General features: G+C 37.3%; 1 protein-coding gene across 1 annotated transcript in view; it reads left to right on the top strand.

Annotated features, from left to right (window-relative positions):
* RSPO2 (R-spondin 2) overlaps positions 1–20,307 on the top strand; it is a 47,873-nt gene extending 27,566 nt beyond the window's left edge. The window contains exon 5 of the mRNA XM_009078765.1: positions 20,198–20,307. Within this exon, the coding sequence (XP_009077013.1) occupies positions 20,198–20,307 (110 nt within the window). The remainder of the gene's footprint in view (positions 1–20,197) is intronic.
* Positions 20,308–24,716: the final 4,409 nt, after the last annotated feature.

Raw genomic sequence — 24,716 nt, 5'->3', positions numbered from 1 at the left:
AAGTTTTGGAATGTTTTTCTGCCAAATTTATAAAAAGAAGGATTATAATAATCAGATCTAGATCTTCCTTGCTTGAGGCTTCATACAGTGTTTATTACAGTCTAGATTTAGTTTGATGGAAAAATACCAGGAAATTGAGTATCTAATTGTGTATTTAATATTAAAATTTGGAAACATTTTGTCTAAGTAGCTCAAGAGCCAACACTGAGTATTCTGCTTTGATTTTTATACATCTCAACACATTTGGCTAAGATTTGGAAACTTAGATTGTGGTATATCTCATGTTTTTCATTTATACCTAAAGCTTACTGTGTTATCCCCAAAAGCTAATGCCCCATGCTAGAGAGGTTGGGACAATAGTCATCTATTTATATATAATGTAAATACTAACATGTGCATGTACATGCATAGAACTAAAGCATTTCTGTGCTTCCAGACTTGCTAGTATTTCCTAAATCCAGAAGAGACTTGCAGCTAGAATAATTTTAATCTTTCACTGTTGGTGGTTCTTTTAATGCATAGCTGCTGTTGTTCAGGCCTTCAAAAATTTGTTCCATAATAGTTTTCTTATTATCATGCCCTACGGAGTGCTGAGCACTATTGAACATTTGCTACTGAAGAGTATTCTTTCAGAGGGGTGAGTGTGTTCTAAGAGATTCCACTAGCTTGTTTCAAAATGCCTTACTGACTTCTAGTCCAACTCGCTTCTTCTGAATCCCTCAGGGATTTGTGAAAATGTCTGTCATAAAGTTAGTCTTTTCTGCCCGAAGTAATGGTATTGTAGAGCGTGCTGTGAGATTTTTTTGTCTTACATTCTCCGTACCAAAATTCAAGATTGTAAAATGCTAGATTACAAATAGTCCCGTAAAATGAAGTTGTTTTTCTCAGAAGGAGTGTCCTAATTTATGAAATACTTCTGACTGTGTTTCAGTTACGCATATTAGCCCAAATGGGACAAATAATCTAGGCTTCACATGTGCTGAGCACTCTACAAGGAGCCCTCCCTTACTTTGGTTTAGAAATGGAGTTTGAAACAATTTGGCAATAAAACTGGTTTTGCACTATTCTTGGAATTGCCTGGTATCAATGAAAATAAAATAAATTTATTTTCAAGTATTTAAAACCTTATTTTTACAAGAGTAAAATCAAGGGGTGGAATAGGGAAAGGAAGATGAGGGACAGAGATTTTTTTTTTAATTGTAGCTGCCTGTAAATTACGTCTTAGTTTGGAATAATGATAGCACAGTATGCCTTTGAATACAGTCTGAGTATTAACCTACATTCCTAGAAGCCTAACCATGACCTCAAGAACATTCAGCTTTCTATATAATTGCAAAAATTCTTGAACATGATTTAATTTATCTTACTGTTAAAAAAAATTTCTTCTTAAAGTCTTCCCTTAAGAAGAAACTTTCTTCCAGGCTTTTGGAGCTTCCAGTACTGGCTAAAATACGAATAGCAGAAGCATATGAAATATTCAAATTGTGGTTGATGGATTGTGTTTTGTTTTGTATGATTATATTGTTATTGTACTGTGTATAACTGTGATACTTGATATACAGCTATTTTTCTAAATGTCAAGATGTGGCTACTAAATACCCTAAAACCCCATTTCTTGGTTACTACAATAAATGATTTTTAATGGAATAATGCAGTTTGGGGAGGAGACAGAACTGTTGCTCATAGTGTGCATTTTTGTTGGGACATTTCTACTTCTGGGGTGGTTTTTTCCTTTACTTAGCTCTCTAACATAGCCAGAAAAAATCTGATGTCTTTTCTTAAGAAGCTTGAGGAGAAAAAATGTGATAGTATCTCATAATATTCTGTTCAATCTGATATATAATTTTTCATTCCTGTATTGAGACAAGATTTGATATTCTTGTTTGATGGAGCCACTCTCCACTCAGGATGCTTGTGCAAAGACATCCACTCTTATACAGGTGCTTGCATAGTGCATGTTGAAAATCACAACTCCAGGTATATATAAAACTGTGGTAGCTTTGTCAAAAACTGAATTTTTGAAGTTGACAGGCTTAGCACACATGCATAATGCTATGAGATTTCTGCCCTCCATGAAATAATTGCAATATTTAATTTTAAAACTATTATGTTAAAGAATTAATTACTTTTCTTGGAGGGTGATTACAAAAAGCATCACTTCATAAGTTCCTCCAAAAGTCAACATGTCATTCCTTCCGCCTTTGGTTATGCCTAATGATTACCAGGCTTCTAACACTTTTCAAAACTATTTCTGGACATCTCCAGTTCCCCTGTGTGCTTTCTTCTTCCTTCTGTTTTGACACAGTTCTCCCTCTTCAGCTATAATCCTCTCCACTTCCCTGTTTTCCTTCTGCTTCCTACGCTTGTATTTTATTTTTCTTTAATAAGCTGAAGTTTCCACTCTGTATGTCTATTCTATTTACTCATTAATGCTATAATTCACTCTTTCAATTTTGCAAGCTATCTTTCAATCTGTGTAAAATAAATTAATTGATGTAATTAATCTAGATCAATGGTATAATTTTTATCAGCCTACCAGCTAATTTGATGTTTGATGATGGTACCATTTTGTATTTAATAGGTAATCTAAATAAATGAAATATATTTATGCAATCCTTAAATAAGAAATCTCAATATATTTCTATATTTGAGCCAGCAATATGCCATTACAGCACAGAAGGTTAATGGTGTCCTATGCTGCCTTAGGAGAAGTGTTGTCAGCAGTTTGTGGGAATTCCTTCCCTTCTACTCAGCACTGGTGAGACCACCACTGGAGTACTTTGTCCATCTCTGGGCTCCTTAGTACAAGAGAGTCATGGACATACTGTAAAGAGTTCAACAAAGGGCCATGAAGGTGATTAAAGGGACCAGTGTGTCTCTGCTGTGGAGAAAAGCTGAGAGCTGGGATTCAGCTCAGAACTTCAGCATGGAGACAGGAAGGCTCAGGAGGATTTTACTGCTTTGTGTAAATACCTGAAGGGAGACTGTAAAGAGGATGGAGCCAGGGCCTTTTCAGCAGTGCCCAGGGACAGGAAATGAGGCAATGGGCACACACTGAAACACAGGAGGTTGTTTCTGAACATCAGGAAACACTTTTTCACTGTGAGAGTGACCAAGCACTGGCACAGATTGCTCAAAGAGGTTGTGGAGTCTCCTGCCTCGGAGATGCTCAAAAGCCACCTGGACATAGGAAGGGGCAAATGACTCTGTGTGGTCCTAACCTAGAGGTTAAATCCGGTGACCTCCAGAGGTCCATAACCTCTCTTTTCAAGCTCAGAGTCCCTTCTAAATTCAACCATTCTCTGATATGTATAGTTTTATTTCAAAATACAATTTGTAGTGATGGTAAACTAATCGTGAATCGTTATATGATCTGTCTTATAAAAGAAGAATGTTGCCAGAGATAAAAAGTTCATGGGATTTTTATCAATTACATGGTTCTACATTATTATTAGAAAAGGAAGTGATGCAACATGTTCTTTGGTGCTATGTGATTTAGAGCACCTGACCATTTTAGTCCAGGTATGGACATTACCAGGGAAGGGCAATTTATATGTCTGATGGGAAGCTATACACCTCATTGGAACTTTGAGGGCAACTGTGGAGAAAATTTCTGAAACCTGTGGAGCACTATGGAAAAAAAACTACTGAGACCTTAGCTAAGATGCACTAATGCCAGCAAAATATCTGTCATGTATTTGATGAACCTGAAAGTAGATTATTGTTCTTTGCTACAATATCAATGCTCTTTTTTTTGTAACTGAGACTCTAGCCCCATTTTTTTCTTTTTTACTATCCTTATTTTTTACAGTTACTCTATCAGTCTTTGTCTCTATGCTACAATAATAATTACAATCAATATAATAAGTGATGAGAATCTAAAAAGATTCTGTCTGCCTTGAAATGGTCAATATAAAAGCCTGAAATCCCTTAGCCTCTTGCATTTTGATTTCTGAGTCACCCTACATCTTTATCTTGTCAAAATAACATTTACAACTGAACGTTTGCAGTTTTAATGGTTGAGACAAGGGGCCCTGTGCTTAAAATTCTCTTTTTAATGCTTATTAAGTCCACAAACATCTTATGTGTGGAGTTTCTTACTGCAAAAAACTCAGATGATTTGGCTGTATTATATTCCCCTGCACATCTGCAACAAACTGTTACCATTTGCATTAGCACAATAGCTGGCTGAGTAATCTTGCCTCAATGCAGAATATTAACAGATTCTTTTCTCTGTTCTGACCCCATTTAATTACAGTGAAAAAAAATTTCTGTTTCCTTTCCCAAAGATGATAGAGCTTTTACTTGAGTGTGTTGTCTGATGTCATCAGCTAATGTCTCCACATGCTTTCATGTTTCATAACTACCATCCTGGGCCAGTCTTTCCAAACTGTGATACTTAGAAGCCACATGCAAATATATGCAATTATTTTCTATAGTAGTAAACCTCAGATAACCAAAATGCTTACCCTATGTGCCTGATTTGTAAGGCATTTCAATGAGAGGTGGATGATGCACACATTTTTGGATTCTGTAATGTGGAGCTGCAAGTTTTTCAGTGGCAGCATCTTGATGGCTACATGATGCTGTAGGTTGACATTGCAAAAGAAGTAGATTCATTTCCTATCACATCAGGAATGGACCTGATGTCCCGGGCATACAATAACATATATCTTGATTTTAGCATGAGAACACTGTTATGGTGTACTATAAATCCACTCTTTCTTCTACTCCTTATTAGTCTCATCCCATACAGCAGTTCATATTTTCTTATGTCTTTTCTGGTCTCTCATGTCTCAGGCAGGGCATGTGAGATTTGCAAGTTAAATGCATGTCTTATGCTTTTTAACTTGAAAAGACTAGATTTTGTGCATTTTCAGTGTCATGCAAAGTCTGCTGTCCCTTGTGTGCAAAAGAAGTTGGTCCTGATCCATTATCAGCTGAAAAATTGTGAGCCAAAATATCACAGTTACATGATCCTACCTAGATTTTCAGGATTAGTATCATGAAATGGCAAAGAAGTTACTGAGTGGCAGAAGGTCCAGCTGAGACTTTCATTTACAAGGGTTCTACCAGAACATTACATTCCCTAGCAAAACCCTGTTTCCAAGCCCATCTTGGACCTGCCCAGCCTCATGCATGGTAGGGAAGCTTCTTGTGAAAAGGAGTGTATATTTTTGTCCTATTTTTATACTGTTACTGTCATGTTGGTTTTAGGCTACTGTTACAATAGTGGTTTTGATGGATCCTTGGTTGACCCAGAGCAGCTGCTTTCATGTTTTTGTATTCTGATGCCACCAGCTGACTGTTGCAGCCTGTAACATTATGCACATAGGCTTTTAAGGATTTGTGAAATTTGAGGGTCAGCGCATTATTCAAGACTTATGGCCACCATGGAATGAACAAAATTCTGCTAGTGATAGTAACTTATATCTGATCTGTTGTTTGAAAGCTCAATTATGTTCCCAAGCAGTAATTCTTGCACGTAAGAAGAGAATAAATCAGTTCTTCAAAGATGACCAAAATTTCACTGCCAGATGAAATTTCAGAGCAGAATCATTTATCAAAACAATGTTTTTAAGAAATGATGAGATCAGGCCAGTTAAGTTCTTCATTATGTAAATTAAGGATTGAAATCAATCCCATCTATTATAATTAAAAGAAGAAAAAAAAATCTTCCCACTTTGTAACATATTGTATTGTTCAGTGTTAGTTTTAGCTTCTGTTCTTGGCCTATTCATAGATCTGCAGCCCATTACAGTGGCGCCTGTTAGAGCAAATACTGTGAAAGTTTTGCCAGTTTTTCTATGATAAACCATGTTTTCCAGGAATTCATACTCAATCACAAAAAATCCCTCACAGTTGAGACTTGGCATGAAAAGTCTTGATTCACAAAGATTTCACTTGCATGTTTATCCAGATATTCAAAAATAAATCAGTCATCTAATTTATAAAATCAGAGGTATTTCAAAATAATGTATTGTTTAAAGATCAGAGAATTGTATTCGTTGGAAACCAATAATATTATGGTCACTTAATCTAAATAGACACATTTCCTGACAATGAATAATTGCTTTGTTGCTCTTACCTTACAAATCACTCTTGAATGTTTTGGTGTCTTTTATCTGTTGGGTAGATCCATACAGAAATGGATAAGTAGTTTAAAATGGTCAAATTGTTTTCAGTATTTAGAAATATTCAAATGTCTAAAGGATTTTCCTTTGAAAAGCTAACTGTGTATCAATGAAAATATAAGTGTATAAATAACTCCACAACTTGTGGTATGATCTTGATATTACATCCTAATGTGCATTTTAAAACTTACTGTTTCTAGATGACATGCTTATATTACTGGTGGCAAGATTTTTCTATTTAGTTACTTACATGTAAATGACAATTAATGCAAGTTGTGAATGACCATTGTAGAGATACAAGAGTCAATCTGGTTTGTTACTCACCTAGGATGTTTCTATGATTCTGCTAGAGACAAGTGGCAATTACTAACTGATAATCTATGTACTTGTGCCTGGAATAGACAGGCAAAACAGGGAGAAATGTGCTTTCTGTATTACAAATGTTTCTTTTCAACTGTGTATTAGTGCTTTATGTTTCCTGTTGAAATCAGGTTTGAGGAAAGAGCTATTATCTAAAGTTTATTTACACAGAAATGAACACTAACAGAAATCACATGCTCAAAGCTTGTGTATGTGGATAGAAGTTTAAAGAAGAATAACTAGATAGTGCTGGGGAGTAAGTAATTATTTGGCTACACAGAAAGAAACTGGAAGATGTTAAGCATAACTGGAAGGAGAACAAATTCAAACAGGATTTCAAAAGGAATCTTCTGTAGTCAGCAAATGAGAAGAAAATGCTTCCAGAGTCTGAGTTAACAAGAAGGAAACTGACTATAATAGCAGTTTAATTGTCTCAGTAGAGAAAATAAACAGTTGAGAGGATACTTGTAACTAATTTGATAATATGTCACACCCTAAATGATCCAGCTGTCACCCACTATTAATCTTATAGGAGAGTTTAAATCAACATATGGAATAGATTGTGATGAAGGCACTGGCCAAGAAATGAGTATTTGCTAACATGATGAAATAATTAGAATTCAGTAGAGATCAACTATACCTCAATGTGAGAAGCTGATAATCACTGAGCTGAGCTTGGTCCAAATAAATAGTTCCTTCCAGCATTCAAAATGGTATCACCCAGCCCAAATATGTAGCCAAAGTCACATATCTGTGTTAATTTTCTTCCTAGTAGCTGTTGCAGTGCTATGTTTTGAATTTAGGATGAGTATAATGATAACACACCGATGTGTCGGTTGTTGCTGAGCAGTGCTTACACTGAAGGAAAGACTTCTCAACTTCTCATGCTGCCCTGCCAGCAAGGAGTCTCAGGGCCACAAGAAGCTGGGAGGGGACACAAGGGCCACCAGTTTACAGCAAGTATTATGGTTTGTGCTGCTGTACTGTACTCTACAATGGGCTCTCTCTGAGCCTCAGTTGCTAGTGGTGGAAGTACCTCAGTCCCACAAAGAGTTATTAGCATCAGCCATTTCTAAGTAAAAAAATAAATCTTGAATAATTTCAGTCTTTAAGCTAATATTCTAACAAAATAATGAAGGCAAGATCTCTTATCCATCAGAAGCTCACCCAAAGTAGCCATAAGAATGATGATGTGGAACAGGAATAGCACATGCATTTATATTTTTCATATGGTTAATTAAACCCATAGAATCATTCTGTACACACTAAGGTTTTATTGGTATTAGAATAAAGAATTTCTTTTTTTAAAAAACCAAAACTGATAATTACTTCTCTCTGTGCTTCTAATCAACAGTCTTTGATGTACATCTGTTTTTTAAGTACATCTGTAACTTCCAGTCAGGAAAAGCCTTTTATGGCAAGTAGCCTTTAAGCTACATGCTGTGTTTATTTCACATATTCTCCTTCCTTTCCTTTTTAAGAAAGTATCCACACATTTTTCTTCAACTTTATCAGTGAATATATACTTTAAAATATTTTATGCATGCAAACCCCTTAGTTTTCAGTTTAGTTTTGAAGGGCTGTTTAAACTGATCGTGGAGGTTATAGTGCTGTCTTTCTCACAGATGTATATCAGAATAGGAAGAGGGCCTAATTTGTCCACTCCACATGTACTATTAGACACCACATTATACTGCTTCTTATATCATGTGATGCCAAGTACATATCCATCTGCTGTGTCTATGAGGGGGAAGGAAGACAGCCTGCTGTGGTGCTAAGAACATCTATAGGCTAGACTGCCATAACAGAGATGCTGCAGACCATTCATCGATTCCCCTAACACATCAATGTCTCTTACCTCTGGAAGGGGAAAAAAATATTTTGTTGTTGTTGTGTTCTTCAGGTCAGCGCAAAATACGAAATATACATGGTTTTAAATACAATGTATTTAACCAGTTATGCACTTATGGTTGAAATACATGCTCATTATTTAGGCATGTGAAATAGCTCATGTGGATAAATTTACTGTCACAGACTTATTCCAGTTTAGTAAAACAGTTTTCATGTCAGCCTTTGTTCAGTGCAGCATGGCTGCTGTACATGAAGGCAGCACTGCCCCACTGGAGGTGTTCCTGCAGCTGTGCCAGAGGAACACGTGTGTGCTCATCGTGCACAGCTTGGGCACGTGGCCTGCAGCGGCACAGGAGGCAGCTGAGCCTCCCTGCAGGCACCACTGCTTCAGGGCATTGACAATTGCTAGTGCAGTCCCTTCTGCCTGCAGACCTGTGTCTGGTGGTTGGTGGGTGGTGGGTACTGAGGAATGACTGGGACAAAAATGTCCCCAGCTATGTTCAGAACAGGGACATCCCCCATAACTGTGGTAATTCTGGTTTCAATCTGAAAATATGCTATGTTTACGTTTCTGATGGCTCTTCCTAGACATGCATTTCTATGGTGAAGGTAAATAACAGGTCTGAGCTCTACGAAGGAATCACATGAGTCCACTATAATGTAGAGAGAAAAATTTAATAAGGAAAAAGCACAACAAATCAATTTCAGAACTCTGACATCCAGGCTGAGACCCAAATTTTATAGAAGCTATTGGAAAACTGAACATACAGTTCATTTGGAAACTGTGCAGGTATGAGTCCACGAATTTATTTGAGGGCTACCAAAGAAGCTTTAAAGACAGGTGTGCAAACTGTTTAACTTCTCAGAAAGATGATGAGCAAAGATTTCTGTACAGTACATGAAGAGAAAAGTCTGGTCTAGGACAGAAAGGAATAATGAGAAATAATAGCTGTATATTTAAATCTAAGTTAGGAATTGGACAGAAATTTCTGGTGGTGGAATGATTAGCTGCTGGGACAATGACCTGAGGAAGTTGTGGACCCTTTGTCCCCCCCTTGTCTTCAGAGTTAGTTGGGCACATTTCTCCAAAAAGTTAGTAGCCTCAACGGCACAGGAGAATAATGTTTGATTTCTCATGTTTATGTAGGAGATCTCACTAGAGTTTCTCTTGACCCTGATTTGTACTTACAATCACTGCATCACCTTAAGTTTTAAGCATTAAAACATGTTTTCAGTTATATTAATATAAAGTCTAGGCATTCTTAAATAGATATACATTATCTAACTTTCCTACCTGGGTATTTAGTATTTAGTCTACAGACTTTGAAAAAATATGCAGCTATGAGTTATTAGGTCCCCATAGGCAGTCTTGGGAAAGTGTTTGGAGATAACCTCTGGCAGTGTTTTATTTAGTAATGCAGGTGTAGCATTACTATGGAGAAGTTGTGGCCATAGTGTGGGGGATGTACAGATAAAGGGAAGTCGTAAAAGCTAAATTTAGGTCGTTAGGTATAAAGAGTGTGTTACACTATGTCAGCAGAAGGGAAATATCAGAGAAGATAATATCCTAACTATAAGACCAAGACACTGACTCCACTGTGACAGTATAGACAGTAAAAGCTATAATTATAGAATCATAGAATGACAGAATGGCCTGGGATGAAAGAAACCTTAAAGATCATCTAGTTCCAATCCCCTGCCATGGACAGGGACACCTTTCACTAAATCAGGTTGCTCAGAGCTCCAACATGGTCAGGGACGAGGCAGCCACAACTTCTCTGGGCAACTTGTTCCAGTGTCTCACTATCCTCATAGTAAAGAAGTTATTCCTAATTTCTAATGAATAGGATGAAGTTCTAATTGTGGGTTTGGTGAAGAAAACAAGTGTGTGTGCTTCGTCTCACTGCACCAGAAAAATGGGGAGAAGGGAAACATGTACACAGTATACACCAATGTAATTATGGGTAAGCAGATACTAATCTGACTGCATTTAGGTAGGCAGTGTGAATATCCTCTGTTTCAGTGCCTTCTTGAGTATAAACCAAATGAGTATCAGTGAGCAGTGCAGGTGCAGCAGTTAATCTGGTACACTATTAGAAGAATGAGCAGAATGAGTTTCTAATTTTGCATCATATTAAAAAAAATACATTAATCTTCCCTTTCAGTGGTTATTCAATAGGAATCTTCCTGCTGGACCATAATTTAGTCTGTTGTGAGATGTTCAATTTAGCCTCTTTTCTCCCTGAAGTTCAATAGGATTTACTGTGCAATACTTGAAGAGAGGCAGAAGTGATAACAAAAAATATTTTTGAGCTGTTTCAGTTAAAAAAAATAAAATACCCTGGCACAAATTTTTTTCCCTCAGTTCTTGACCAGAATCCCTAAAGGGAATTAGAAAAAGACAAACCCTTCACAACTAAATGGTATTTCACAGATGAAAAAATATCTCTAAGAAAAATTAGCTTCCCAATAAAAGCTCTCACTCTGTAAGAAACCCTTAATGGAACAAAATTCAATTTCAAGTATAAACCTCAGGGGTGCCACAAATAAATGTTGTTTCAATAGAATTATTATTTTATTCCCAAAATGATGGGGTAAAAATGAAATTAATTAAATTGACTAGACAAAAAAGGAGGAAAAATAAAAATCTGTTTTGAAATACTGGGCAGAGAAAGTTTAATTCTGATTAGTGTCAAGTCAAACCTAGAGATGTTCAAAGCCGATTAGTTCTTAGCTATAATTGTTGCCCAAAGAGTTAAAATATATTTACATGTGTATGTGCATGCTTGGCCGTGTATAAATTTTTTTTATTATTTTGAAATTTGCTTTATATTGCACTGTGAAAGGAAGGAAAATAAACAAACCCAAATCTTTCATTGGAAATATTTTACTTGGCTCTACTTGCAAAGTATCTGATCTGACATGGTGTTGACTAAGATAACAGTGAGTACCCTGCATGCAACTGATAGTCATATAACTTGAATTCTGAGCTAAATTTAGACTAGACAAACATTTTGGCTGCAATGGGGACTCACCTGTTTTCACACAACTCTGAGTGAAAGGACGATGGGACCCAACATTTAAACATCTATATTGTTCCATTAAACATAGGTCTCCTAGGAGAGTTTTATGAGAGTTTCCATGGCCCCTTGAATGTACTAGTCTTCCTCTAGTGTGCTTTCTTTTGCTTTCTTCTGTATGTATGTGATTTTTTATTTTTTTGCACTTACTATATTCATTAATGAATAGAATAGTTTATTTTCTGGACAGAGTGATGCATAAGAAAAAGTACTCTTTGAAATGATGGAAGTGGAAGCCAGTTTTCAGTTAGTATTTCACTGCCATCTAGTGTTTGTGCTGGAAAACTGCACTGTGGGAAATGCATTGCATTTCAGCTGTGTAAGATGACTCTTTTCCCGGCGAATTTGCCCTAAAGTTGAGGAAAACATCACTGAACTCCCTATAGACTGTGACATGTAAATTCCATTCTTTGTGTAAGAATCAGTAGTTAAACAGATGACAATGTCTGATGACACTCAATATTGTCCAGAAGGAAAGAACATCAGATTTTAATATTGCTTAGTTAGTTTGTATTCAGGCCAGATGAAAAGTAGATGTGTACTTCTGGAGAAAAAGAATACCTCACTTTGCTTATTATTGTCTAAATAGTAAAACCTTTAGTTATTTAATGTGTCAAAATGAAAAAAGCTGGCAGGATTAAGATACAGGAATTTGAGATATTTTGATATTTCTTTTAGTGGAGGAGTCTTTGAATCTTTTAAATAAACTTTAACCTCAGTAGCTGATGTCTGGTGTACACAAAACCCAAGTATATGCTATGTTAAGTGTTGGTTGGGCTATATATAATGATTTTCCCAGAGCTCTGAAGTTGCTAAACTGAAAATAAACTGTTAGGATTCTGGATGTCAGGAACTGAATAATATATCACTCGGGTTAGCTTGGCACTAGTAGTGCTTTTGTAATGGTTTGTATAGAAATTGCAAGGTTTACTCAAGACAGAAATTTCTCTGATTTCATCAGGAAAGCTGACACCAAACAGACAGGAATGTATGCAAAACATCAAACTGTGTATTTGTATAAGAGAATTCCTTTTCTTAGTCTATTATTAATTTCAGTAGTCTGGGATACATATTTATACCATTAGATATCATATTCCACTGAAACATTTTATAAAAGACCAGTAAACTTGCAAACTCAAGCACTTCAAAGTTGAAGTGCCTTCATTTGCTTCTTATTTGTATCTGTTGTGATAAAGTCTACAGTCATGGTATGGGGTTTTCCTATTTTTATTCAGTAATTGCTCTAATACCTAATTTGCTCAACATTATTTAACCCTAGCAAGTGAAGAAAGAATGATGAAATAATTCTGGACTTTCTGTGGTGTCGACTGTTAACATGATTCAGTGCTTTGCACACATTAATTAACCCACCTTTACAAATTCTGGTCTTTGGGGATTTGAAATGGTGTCATGGGGAACTGATGTACTCTATGTGATCATACCATCCCTTCTGGTGTCTTCAGAGGCAAATATAGCTGCGCGAGACTTCTTCAAATGTCATCAGAAATTTGACCAGGGAAAAGGAATTGGTTTCTGACACTTGACCCCTTCTGTCCCATCTCAACCTTCTTACTTCGTTTCTAGTGTCACTATCCAAGTCCCCTTGTCTTTCACTTGCTGTGCAAAAAGGTACTTTACTTTGGTTGATTTCCTCTGGATCATATTCCTCCTATAGCACACATTGAACACAGCCAATTTCAGCCTAGATTTTATGGCATTAAAAAAACCCACAACTGCAAACTAGATTAGGACAGCTGCTGTGAATTTGGTAACAGGTGACATTGGTAAAGATGCCTGCAATGTGCAGTTTGTGAAGTTATTAAAGTTTTTTGTGTCCTCTTCCTGTAGACCATTTGTTGGTATTGGTCTGTAAATCATACTTTAGGAAGAGGTTGACTTTGTAGCAGTGGGGAATTTATTTCTTTTTTCCCCATTGAGTGTGTGTTTATAAGATTTCTTAACAATTTGTGCATTTCTCTGGCAGTTTCAGTGTCCAGAATTTTTAGTCAGCTAAAAAGCACTGGGAGATAAATTATCTCTGGGGAATAATTTCTGGACTGAATTCTTAGTTTGCTTGGTTGCTGGATTTTTGAAGTCACTGTTCATGTGTCTTTTGATGTGTGGTGCAAATGGGGAGTAAATGATGGGAGATCCATGGGTCTGTGCAGGACAGACATCCTGCCAGAGAGGGCTCCTCTGGAAGCTTACATGAGGAGGGGCTGAGGGAGCTGGGGTCATTTAGCCTGGAGAGAAAGAAGGGTCAAGGGAGACCTTATTGCTCTCTACAACTACCTGAAAGGATGTTGTAGCAAGGTGGGGGTCAAACTCTACTTCCAGGCAACTAGTGACAGGATGAGAGGACATAGCCTCAAGCTGCACCAAAGAAGATTCAAACTCTGGAAGCTTACATGAGGAGGGGCTGAGGGAGCTGGGGTCATTTAGCCTGGAGAGAAAGAAGGGTCAAGGGAGACCTTATTGCTCTCTACAACTACCTGAAAGGATGTTGTAGCAAGGTGGGGGTCAAACTCTACTTCCAGGCAACTAGTGACAGGATGAGAGGACATAGCCTCAAGCTGCACCAAAGAAGATTCAAATTGGACATCAGGGAGAATTTCTTCATGGAAAGGGTTGTTAAGCATTGGAACAGGCTGTCCAGGGAGCTGGTGGAGTTACCATCCCTGGAGGTGTTCAAGAAACAACTGGACATGGCACTTAGTGCTATGGTCTAGTTGACAGGGTGATGATTGGTCAAAGGTTAGACTCGGCCTTAGAGGTCTTTTCCAGCCTAAGTGATTCTGTGATTCTGTGACATTGTTTAGTGGTGAACGCAGTGGTGGTCCTGGGTTGACAGTTGGGCTTGATGATCTTAGAGGTCTTTTCCAACCATAACAATTCTGTGATTCTGTGATCTACCAACTTTCTCTTGTGTTGATCCCATTAACTGGTTAATCATGGAATATGTCTATAATCTTTCCACTGCTGTCATTAGTCCCATGGTGTTGCCATCCTTCAGCGATATGTCTTGATAACAACTTTTCTAGCTTCCCACACAGATGAAATTCTGCCACGTGTGAGGTCTGTGATAGAACTGCAGCTGTAGGAGCATGATGTCTAAGTGTGCAGCATTTAGCACCTAAAAGGACAAGCAAAAGAGAAGAAACTATTAAAAGGTGTATTTGGCAGGGTCTGCTGTTATCCCAGGACTTCATTGTGCCTTTGCTGCTAGCAGTGAAAGTTCTGCATGTGAAAATCCTGGAAAAGGAAGCAGGCAGACATCTGTAGATCCCATTATTCAGTAATCATTAATAGAAGAGAAAAATGTTTCAAATGAAGGAAGGAGTGTTAAACATTCTGATAGCTCTAATATAATGATTTGTATGTGAAACTGTTGAAAATTTGGGAGGAATTACACTGTCAAATAAAACTGCAAATAGTTGTTTTGGGGTGTTATTTTCCCTTTTATTAAATGTTTTAAATTTGCTGCCCTCATGTGGCTGTATACTGTGTTTCTGCTGAAACTTAGAATGAACGGAGTTTGCTATAAGAGCAGTATGTACCACTGTGTTTATTCAGCAGAGGAAGGACAGTTCAGATACTGAACTGGTGCTGGCTGGCCGAGTCAAGGATCTCAGGCAATGTGTCTGGGAGTCCCTGTGAATACATTTGCTGCATTTTAATTCTGGAGAACCAGGAGTGCCCTGGGTCATAGGAAACTCCCAAACTCTGTCTGGAGAAAGCTGCCTTTGCAGCTGTCAGAAGGTGATAAAGGCTCCTTCTGAACCAGGTAATGTGTATCCCAAATTGACCAGGTGGATTCATCTGGAAGGAATGTACACTATTTCCAAGCACGTTTCAGCTCAGCATATGAGACAAACCAGAGAACTGAGTACAAGTGCAGTTGTAGGAAGAACACTGATAAAATGGTACAAAAGCAACATAAAAGGATGGAAAAAAAACCCAGCAGGAGCCAAGTTAAATGACTATTTTTGTAGCTGTTACTGTTTGCTGTATGGACAATTGCTACGTATATTAGCATAAATAATTCTTTTTTCAGGAATTCGTATTGGAATAGCATTAATACCTATATGTTATTGTACCATTGTCTGTATGTTGCCATTAGAACTGTGGGACATGGTTAGCTAGCAATAATATTTCATTGCATAGTGTTTATTATTACCTACCAGAACTAAGTGGTCCAAACAAAAAGTTAATCAATAACACTATAAAGATACCACCAGTTGGGATAAGTTACTTAGAAAATAAGGACTTACTCATTGGTAATTTATAAAGCAAGTTGCAAGACTGAATTTTATAAAGTAGTAATAAAAGTTTTTAATGAATGACTTTACCAATATTGCTTCTGTAAAAATAACATGTACAGAACTGTGAGATACAGAATGATAGATAAGCTTTCAAGGCTTTTATTTTCTAGATAATTGAACACTGAATCCAGCTACATTTCAGATCTTTCTTAGGTCCCATACATTTCAGTGTATCCACACAACTTTACAGAGTATTAAACAAATACTGTAAATCATGTTCAGAGCTGACTAATAATAAAAATCAAGGACCCCTTTTTAAGACAGACATAAAAAAATGTTTTTCAAGGAAAAGTTACTTAGCTAGTTAGTATGCAAGGAAAAACACAATCAGAATAAATACAGGAATACAGCAGCTGGAACTTCTGTTTGTATGAATCATTTTTATTTGCTCCCTTCACTGTGCACACCAAAGTCTTTTGAAAAATAAAGACTGCAGTCATAAAATAAAGATTGAAGATGAGGCCTGATCTGGAGAGCTGGAACTTGGAAAGGAGAAGCAAGGCTTGTGGCTGTCTGCCAGATAATAAGCAGGTGAACATCCTTCCACTAGGAGGGATGTAATGTCACCTAAGAGAGTGGTACTGGCTGTGGATCCCAGGCAGCTGTACTGGATTATTTGCTCGCTTGGGTACTGTTTCTGATCAGGGGTGGTTTATAGGCTAGCTGGATCAGACTTAATATCTCAGATATTCATAGACTCATAGAATGATTAGAATTGGAAGGGATCTTAAAGATCATCTAGTTGCAATCCCCTTGCCATGGGGAGGGACACCTTCCACTAGACTAGGTGGCTAAAAGCCCCATCCATCTGGCCTTGAACACTTCCAGGTTTGGGACATCCACAACTTCTCTGTGCACCATGTTCCTGTGCCCACCACCCTCACTGTAAAGAATTTCTTCCTAATATCTAATCTAAATCTACTCTCTTTCAGTTTGAAGCCATTCCCTCTTGCCCTATCACCACATGCCCTTGTGAAAAACCCCTCTCCATCTTTCTTGTATCGTCATTGTTCTGTGACATATGTTCTGTACAGCAATATTACAGCCTGTTGTTGATAGTGGTAAAACCCCTGTAAAGAGATAGTCCTTTTGCTCTCCCTCCTCATTTGCTTCAGTCAGGAATTGCCATCTGTGGCATTCTGGACTGTAATACAGTGCTGCTAAAAAAGTCCACTCTTTTCCAACTGCCCAGCAAAGCCAAACACAGCAGACCCCTGCTGCTTCCTATGGAGGGAGGGGCTTAGGGTCAGGGCTCTTGCTCTAAGGAGCAGTGAGCATGGCAAGGCGTGGGGAAGGTTGTGCAAGACTCCCTGCAGATGTGGTTGTCCACACCTGACCCATGACAGAGAGCAGAGGTAGCTACTGCCATCCTGGCCCTGAGGGAGTGTCTCCTCCATTGGCTGTCCTCATCCCACTGCCCTCCAGTCAGGGAACTGGGAGAATCTGGCTCCTGAATCCTTTCTAAGGATCTGCTTAAGGTATCATAAACATCATGTTCTTGAAAAGACTTCTGTAGCAAGATATTCAGAAGATCCTTCTGTTCCCTGTGTTTCTGCTGATAAAATAAGCACTGTAATTGAAATCTGCATTTAATAAAAGTTCTCATGCATGGGGACTTAAGCAGCATACTTTGTTTGAACTCTCTAGTCTTTATAGTCACTTTTTTCTTGCTAATATCTAATCTCTGTTGCGTTCTACTAACAATACGTGAACTGATGCTTAGCCAAGAAATACCTTTTATATTCTGTTTTCTGGTTAAAATAACAATTGGAATTTGGGACTCTTGGCATCACCAGTCATCTGGATTTTCTTTGTGCGGTTTAATATTTTCCTGAAAATAATGAAACATATTCTGTACAACAGGGCACTTTTAGATATAGTGAGCAGCCAAATTGTTCCTAACAGGAGAACAAATTACTGGTTATCAGTGGCTCAGGGATGCTGCCTCCGCATAGGTTGCCACTCCACACCACATGTAAAAGGAGGTAGTTTGCCTTTGGTGTGCCTTGGGACAAAAGCAGGTGCAGGGATGATTGCTGCAGAGCAGCAGAACCATTGTGATGGGTTTGTTGCACAGTGACACATCGAATCACTGAAATCTAATCCAGTTTGTTTCTATTTTAAGGATACTGTGTTGGGAATAAGCTGGCCATTGGATTTGATGCTTATGTTATGGGAGCTACTTTCTAAGGCTTAGACAGAGATACCAAGTGTGTTGTGTGTCATTTTATCCCTGCATCTCAAAGTTTTTTAAAGGAAAAATAATAGGATCTTTCACTGCCTTAGACTTACCATAAGCAATTAATCTAATACTCTAGAGGAGGTCATAGAGAAACTAGATGAGACACTAACTGAAGTTCATGTTTTTTCACTAATTGGTCTTCACAGTGGAAAACCTCAGAAGGTATGATCACTGAACAAAACAGGTAGCAAAACTCAAAAAAAGCTGTGATTGATTCTGCTGGTCTGGTGTGAATCAATTGACCAACAGAATTGGTCACTCTTCAAATTATTTCCCCTCATCTACTCCTTCCTTAATAAGTATTTCAAAGATTTGGATTAAAAAATTTAGAATATTGAAAGTGCAAGGGAGAATATAGTGTTGAACTATACATTCATCCATGTTCTGATGCCTTAAAATATGGCAGCTAATGGAATTGCATAAAAAATGTTATATGGAAATTTACATAATTAGAACCATTTTATTGTAATGCCACTTTGTGTCAAGTGTTCCTTCCCTCTGACCTCATTAGGTGTACCTCGTCATTAGATACAGTGTTACTAAAGAGTTTTAACTTAAAAGCTGCTTTGATTAGTGCTTGGTTGGACTGAGGATTTAGTGTGTAGGATTAACTAGATTTAAAAATGGCAAAATGCCATAGTAGCTTTAATGCCAGACTTTAATGAGAAGCAGAAGTAAACTCCAAGGACCCTTATGATTTTTGGTATGGACTAAACTCATGTGCTCATTATCTTAATGTCCTGTCCTATGTTATTTAGAAGTATTCCAATAATTCCTAGAGAATAGTAGCCTAGACAGCATATTACAAATGTTTAACCTGAAGTATATAACCCTATATTTTTAATGAATCATAAATTTTGATAATTTTAGAATCAGATTTATTTGGTGTTATAGAGGAAGACTGTTTATACTGACTTGGGCCTTTAAAATAAAGAAAGAATATGGGCGTAAGACAAAGTCAGACTGGCAAACATTTGACCCAATGAATAAATGTACTGGCGATGTAGCTGAAAAATGCATTTTCACGTTTTTATGTAATCTGCTAATTGAATTTCCTTTTATTGTCTTCTTAAGTTCCTTTAGTGCTCCTGAAAGTTTACAAAGTTGGCATGTCTAGAGCTTAATAACCTTATTTTTTTTACCATTGATCACATATTTCAGTATATGATACTGCCAAGAAAACCCAGACCATTCTCACTCCAGACAGCATTTGATCATCTCCTTAAATCCTACTAGACTTGATAGGATTTAAGCATATACTTTAAAGGTAATGCATTGCTGAACAAGGACATTTGTATCTGGCATTTTTTCAGTCCATGCTGGTGTTGATGAGCTAACCAAAGGACACTGGTTTGTTATTAGAGCTGAACAGGAAAAGACCTTCCCATCTCAGGAGCCTGAGAACTTTGTCATAGAACCACAGAATGTTAAGATGTTGCAGTGGACCTTGATGATCATCTAGTCCCAACCCCCTGCACTGTGGGCAGGGACACCTCCCACTAGGCCAGGTTGTTTAAAGCCTTATCCAACCTGGCTTTGAACACTGACAGGGTCGGGGTGTCCATATATTTTATTCTGGTTATTTTTCAGTCAACTTCCAGTAGTAAGAATCATGTAATGAAATTTTTGTTTCTGCACCGTAATATGCTGTGAGAATAAGGCACAGTGTACTCCTAAGCAGTAACAACAGTTCTTCACAGAGGTGGCACCGTTTCTGCCAAAACATGTAGGATGGCATCCAACCAAATACTTTGGTTGTAATGCCTAATTTCTCATTGAAATCACAGATATATTGGACATGACTTAAATAGGATTACTCACTCAAGCAAATTTACACAAGAGTCTAAGGCACGTATCCAGCTTCCCGTGAGTTAAGAATCTACATACTCATTTGGCTCTGGGTCCTGTGCTTGCATAACATTGCTTGTGTGAGTAACCCTGCCAAAAATGAAACCTGCATCAACATGGTTACTCACACCAGCAAAATTTTGCCTGTGGACAAGTGATGACAGTCAGGGTTCCTGCTTCCTTTTGTATCACATTGAAAACTTCCGTTTTCACTGGTGATTGAAGCTCATTAGCCAGTATTACCTTCACAGTCCCCATCAATAATTTCTGTGCCACTTAATTGCTTTGAGGTTTTATTAAATCACTTCTGTGTTCTTTACTTTGTTGACTCATTGCTATTATTTGTTTTTCCTTTTTCAGGGAGAAGGCCAGCAAAAACAAAGGACAAAAAAAAGAAGAAAAAGAATTTGATGGAAAGGGCTCAGAAGCAACACAGCATCTTTTTAGCGACAGATAAAACAAGCCAGTAAAGACTTGATTTTCTTTAATATACTTTTTTTTTGCAAAGTGCCCAAAAGCTGCTATATGCTCCTGCCCGTGGATGCAGTACAACTCAGCTGCTTTGACAGTATTGGTGGCAAATAACTTGTGAAAATAAAGCCCACAAGCTTGTTTGTTTTATTTATATATTCTTTATTTTATTTTTTTCTTCTCATTTTTGACCTGAAGACTTCAAGGTCAGGAGTGCACTGAGTTGAATCAGTGGAAGTGGTCCTGAAGTGCATCAGAGATATTGTCCTGAGTGTCTGGTCAACATGTTGACCAGGAAAGACGCCTATGTAGCACCATTAGTCAGACTTGTGAATATTTAAACAAGCAAAAAAAAAAAAAAAAAAAAGGAAGTCTTGGAGGTATAGGTACTATTGCATTTATGGCCTTTGTCTCCTATATTTGTACATTTCAAGAGTAAATAGATATGACTTACCTACTTAGTGTTAATGTACATTGTTCTCAGCACCTGCTACATCAAAACAGTTCTGTAATAAAACTGCTTTAAGACAACATACTGTAGGATTCACTGCTTAGGCTTACAGAAGCACAACAGACCCTATGTGTATATATTACTCTACGTATAAATGAACATATTTACTGTACATCTATGCATTTTTATGTATAATACTTTATACATGTGTAAAGGTATGTCCCGTTGGTCCTAGTAATATACTTTAAAATAATCCAGTAAATGTTTACTTTTTACTATGTTTTAAGTATCTTCTCATATTCCTCAATAGTTACAATTTGGAATTTTTTTCTGCTTTGCAAAGCACACTCAGATCGCTAAACTACCTTGCACTGAGCCCCACAATGGAGCATCGGCTCTGAATTATACTTGCCAGACTGGTAATCCACGAATCTTTTCTGCTATTCTGTACTCCTATCTCAGCCCTTGTGCATTTTGTCTCAGAAAAAGAAGTGTATCTTTTTTTAAGATGAGGCACAATGATGATAGATGTTTTGAGAGTCAGGACATAAATTATATGTAAAGTTCTTGGTATCTAAGATTGTATGTATAGTTTTGTTTTTTTCAAATATAAGGCACAGTGTTTTGTTTCAGTTAGCCCTGATGCAGATACAGAAAACAAATACCTAAATAGGGGAGAAACAAAAGAAAAAAGATATGTGAGTTCAGCCATCCAAAAGTATAGAAAACACCAATATCCCAATATTGCCAGTTATTTGTAGAAATTTAGCAAATTTATTCTGTGGTTGGTGTTAGGTTTGTGGGGTTTTTTTGGCGGGGGGGAAGGGTGGAGAGAATTTTCTGTTTAGGGCATTAAAATGGCTCAGGATGTGTAATTTGATAATCTAGCATTATTGGGCTAGCATTCAAGCAGATTTTTGGATATCTGCTGGGAAAAGCCCACACTAAAATGTCATTTAAGCTGTCACTGAGAGAAGTTATTTCAGTCTAGGACTAAAATTTGCATATACCTACACAGAAAAATAAAAAAGCAAACCAGACCCCAGACCTTCACAAAGCTCTTTTTAGTATATACTTTAGAAAAAATCCCACATACCAGTTTTAGTTTTATGGGTTACATGCTTTTCAAATAAACTAGGAAAATAAAGCATCTAATAGCACAAATGTATCTCTATTGAGCTATGACAAGTGTTGCTACCGAAATGTGCAGTAGTTAGGCACATGTGAATGTTCCAGGAAATTGCTTATGGACTTCCACTTAACCGTGAGGTTTTCACCATATGTTTATATTTATCTAGAACATAATAATGTTATGGACAGTAAGATTGTTCTAATACTGGGCTGCTGTTTTGAATATTAAATGTTCACTTAAAAAAAAAAGACCATAAGAACTGTAGCTGCCTGCTTACTTACTGGTTATCAAATTTGACTGTAAGTGCAGTGAATGCCCTCATACAAGCCTTTCAGTAGTGGTTACAAATATTGTGTTAGGCATGTCATGGAAAGGATACTACAAAATACAATAAAATTATGTCACAAGCTTCTGAGTTAAATAATTTTGGTCCTTTTTAATACAAATAGTGTATTCCTTTGGAATAGCATACGCATAGAGTAATTGGAGGTGATGTGTGGATGCAGATTTTCTCCAACTGGAGTTAAAAATATGAGGGTTTTCCAAACAAATATTTTGTTGATACTTACAACTGCTTTGAAAAGACACTGAGGGTTAGATATCCACTGATTCCTCCTGTCCCAATCACCTTCATACTCAGAGTTTCCTTGAGAGCATAGACACAAGAAAGTCAGCCCTCGTGTGTAGGTCCCTCTTTGCCTTTGCATGCTGGATCCTAACAATGTATTCATAGCTCTGGGGTTTTTGTAGGATCTCACTTCTGAGGCTAGAAAGGACTTTTCCTTGAACATTAGTAAAGGTGTTTCATTGAGAGGGTGTTTGGTCACAGGCTCCCCAGGGAAGTGGTCATGGCACCAAGCCTGGCAGAGTTCAAGGAGTGTCTGGACAGTGCTCTTGGTCATATGATTTAATTTTAGGTAGTCCTGCGAGGAGAAGGGAGTTGGACTCAATGATTCTTGTGGGTCTTTTCCATGATTCAATGAATCTATGACCTTGAGAGATGATCTAGTCCAAATCTCTGCTTGAAACAGGGCTAAGCTCTAATTACCTTCAAACAGATAATGCTTCTTGATAAAGTGAAGATCAGGTTTTCAAAGCCGGATAACATGCAAACAGCCTGTGTCCACTCTCCCTGTTATTTCCATTAATTTTGCTCAGAAGCAGACTTGTAAAGTTCTTAGTTCTTTTCTGGTAAGCAACTGACCAGGTACAGATGCTACCTTTTTTCCCTTTCAGAGCTGTTGCTGCTTTTTAAATGCTGCTCTCAAACCGTGGAAGGCTTCAGAGCAGTGGAATTTCTGTGTTCACAAGGCTTTTATGCCCCTAGTTTAATGATTAGCTTTTGGAAATTTATTTAAAACTAAAAAAGATTTAAATTAGTAGGATAAACAACTTTCTATGCTGTAATAATTGGTTTATAAAAAGGTGTTACATTGCTATGATGTACAAAAAGTGTTTTTTCGAAAGCATATGCTCCTTTATATCTTGTTCACCTGTCCCAGAAGAGACCATTGCATACGGCACTGTGCATTTAGCGTCTCTCTGTTATCAGTATTCCTTACCTTATCCTGACACCCTAACATCTGTCTCTTTAAACAAAAAAAAAAAGCAAAACCAAAAAAAAAAACAAAAGGAGAAAAAAAGAAAAGAAAAAAAAGGAGAAAACAACCCCAGGTGCAGTTTTAAAGCAATTATTTTGTGGCTGACTGGTCTTTATTGCATTTCAGCTGTTCTTTCCAGTGAAAAATTATTGTTATATGTCTCTTTTCTTATTCCACATTATGGTAATACAAACCTTCCATATTATGAATGTCAGTATTAGTAAATTGTTCTCCTGTTACACCTCTATGTTCAATATAAAGATGTCTATGAAAGAAAAGTGAATACTTACAGAACTTATATGATGTCTCCCTTTATCAGAATAAGGTTTTATTAGAGAAAATTGCAGAGCAGAAAAGCAGATTTTCATCTGAGTTTCATTTCATTTGAAAATAAACCAAAAATCAATTAAATACCATGTTAACTTTTTTCTTTTTTATTTAAATGAAAGTAAAAATATTGCTGGAATCTTGATTGAAAGCTTATAAATTGAGAAGACAGATCTTTTCCAGATCAAATTCAGTGCTTCAATTCTGTTATGCTGATGAAATATAATATAGAATATAAAAGCTTGGATATTCCCAGAATGAGGGCTGTGCTTTCTTTAAGTGGGTGATGTTACTGAAGGCTGATGCTATCACTTACCAGAGGGTATGAATTTTTTGAATTCAAACTGCACATCTCTCTCTCTTCACCAACAAAACGTATTTGTCTTTTGACACCAGTTCACTTTCACTTCCAATGGTGTAAGCCAGCATAAATTCCAGTAAACTCTAGGCTGATGTTGTTCTGGACTGACACCAAGAAGAACAAAATGTACCCTTCTGAAAGTGTAACCCACAAACCACTGTCGGCTTTTTGTTTAGTTCTTTATTGAAAGCTCTACATTGAATCTGGCATTGTTTCTTCAAGAGAAGCCTCTCTGCAGTACTGAAGAAAGGGCATTAACTTTAGAAAGCATCAGAGCAGCCTGATCTGCAGGACACCTGGGAGAATGGCAGCCCAGTGTTTGAAGTGCAGTTCCTCTTAGGAGTGAAAAATGCTATAAGAAAAGTATGACTAGAGAGAGCATCCTGAATGAACCCAGCCTTTAGCCCATTGCCTAACTCTTCTAGACTTCAAGCGTTGTTTTTTAATGCCAGCTAGTTCTGTTTATGTCTAATGAACCTCAGCCCCACTGAAGCAGTACACTTATGTGGCCAGTAATGTAGCTGTGGTCATAGCAG

This window comes from Acanthisitta chloris, unplaced genomic scaffold (assembly GCF_000695815.1).
Source record: "Acanthisitta chloris isolate BGI_N310 unplaced genomic scaffold, ASM69581v1 scaffold5617, whole genome shotgun sequence".
NCBI classification, from domain to species: Eukaryota; Metazoa; Chordata; class Aves; order Passeriformes; family Acanthisittidae; genus Acanthisitta; species Acanthisitta chloris.
This window is presented reverse-complemented; position numbering and strand designations above follow the sequence as displayed.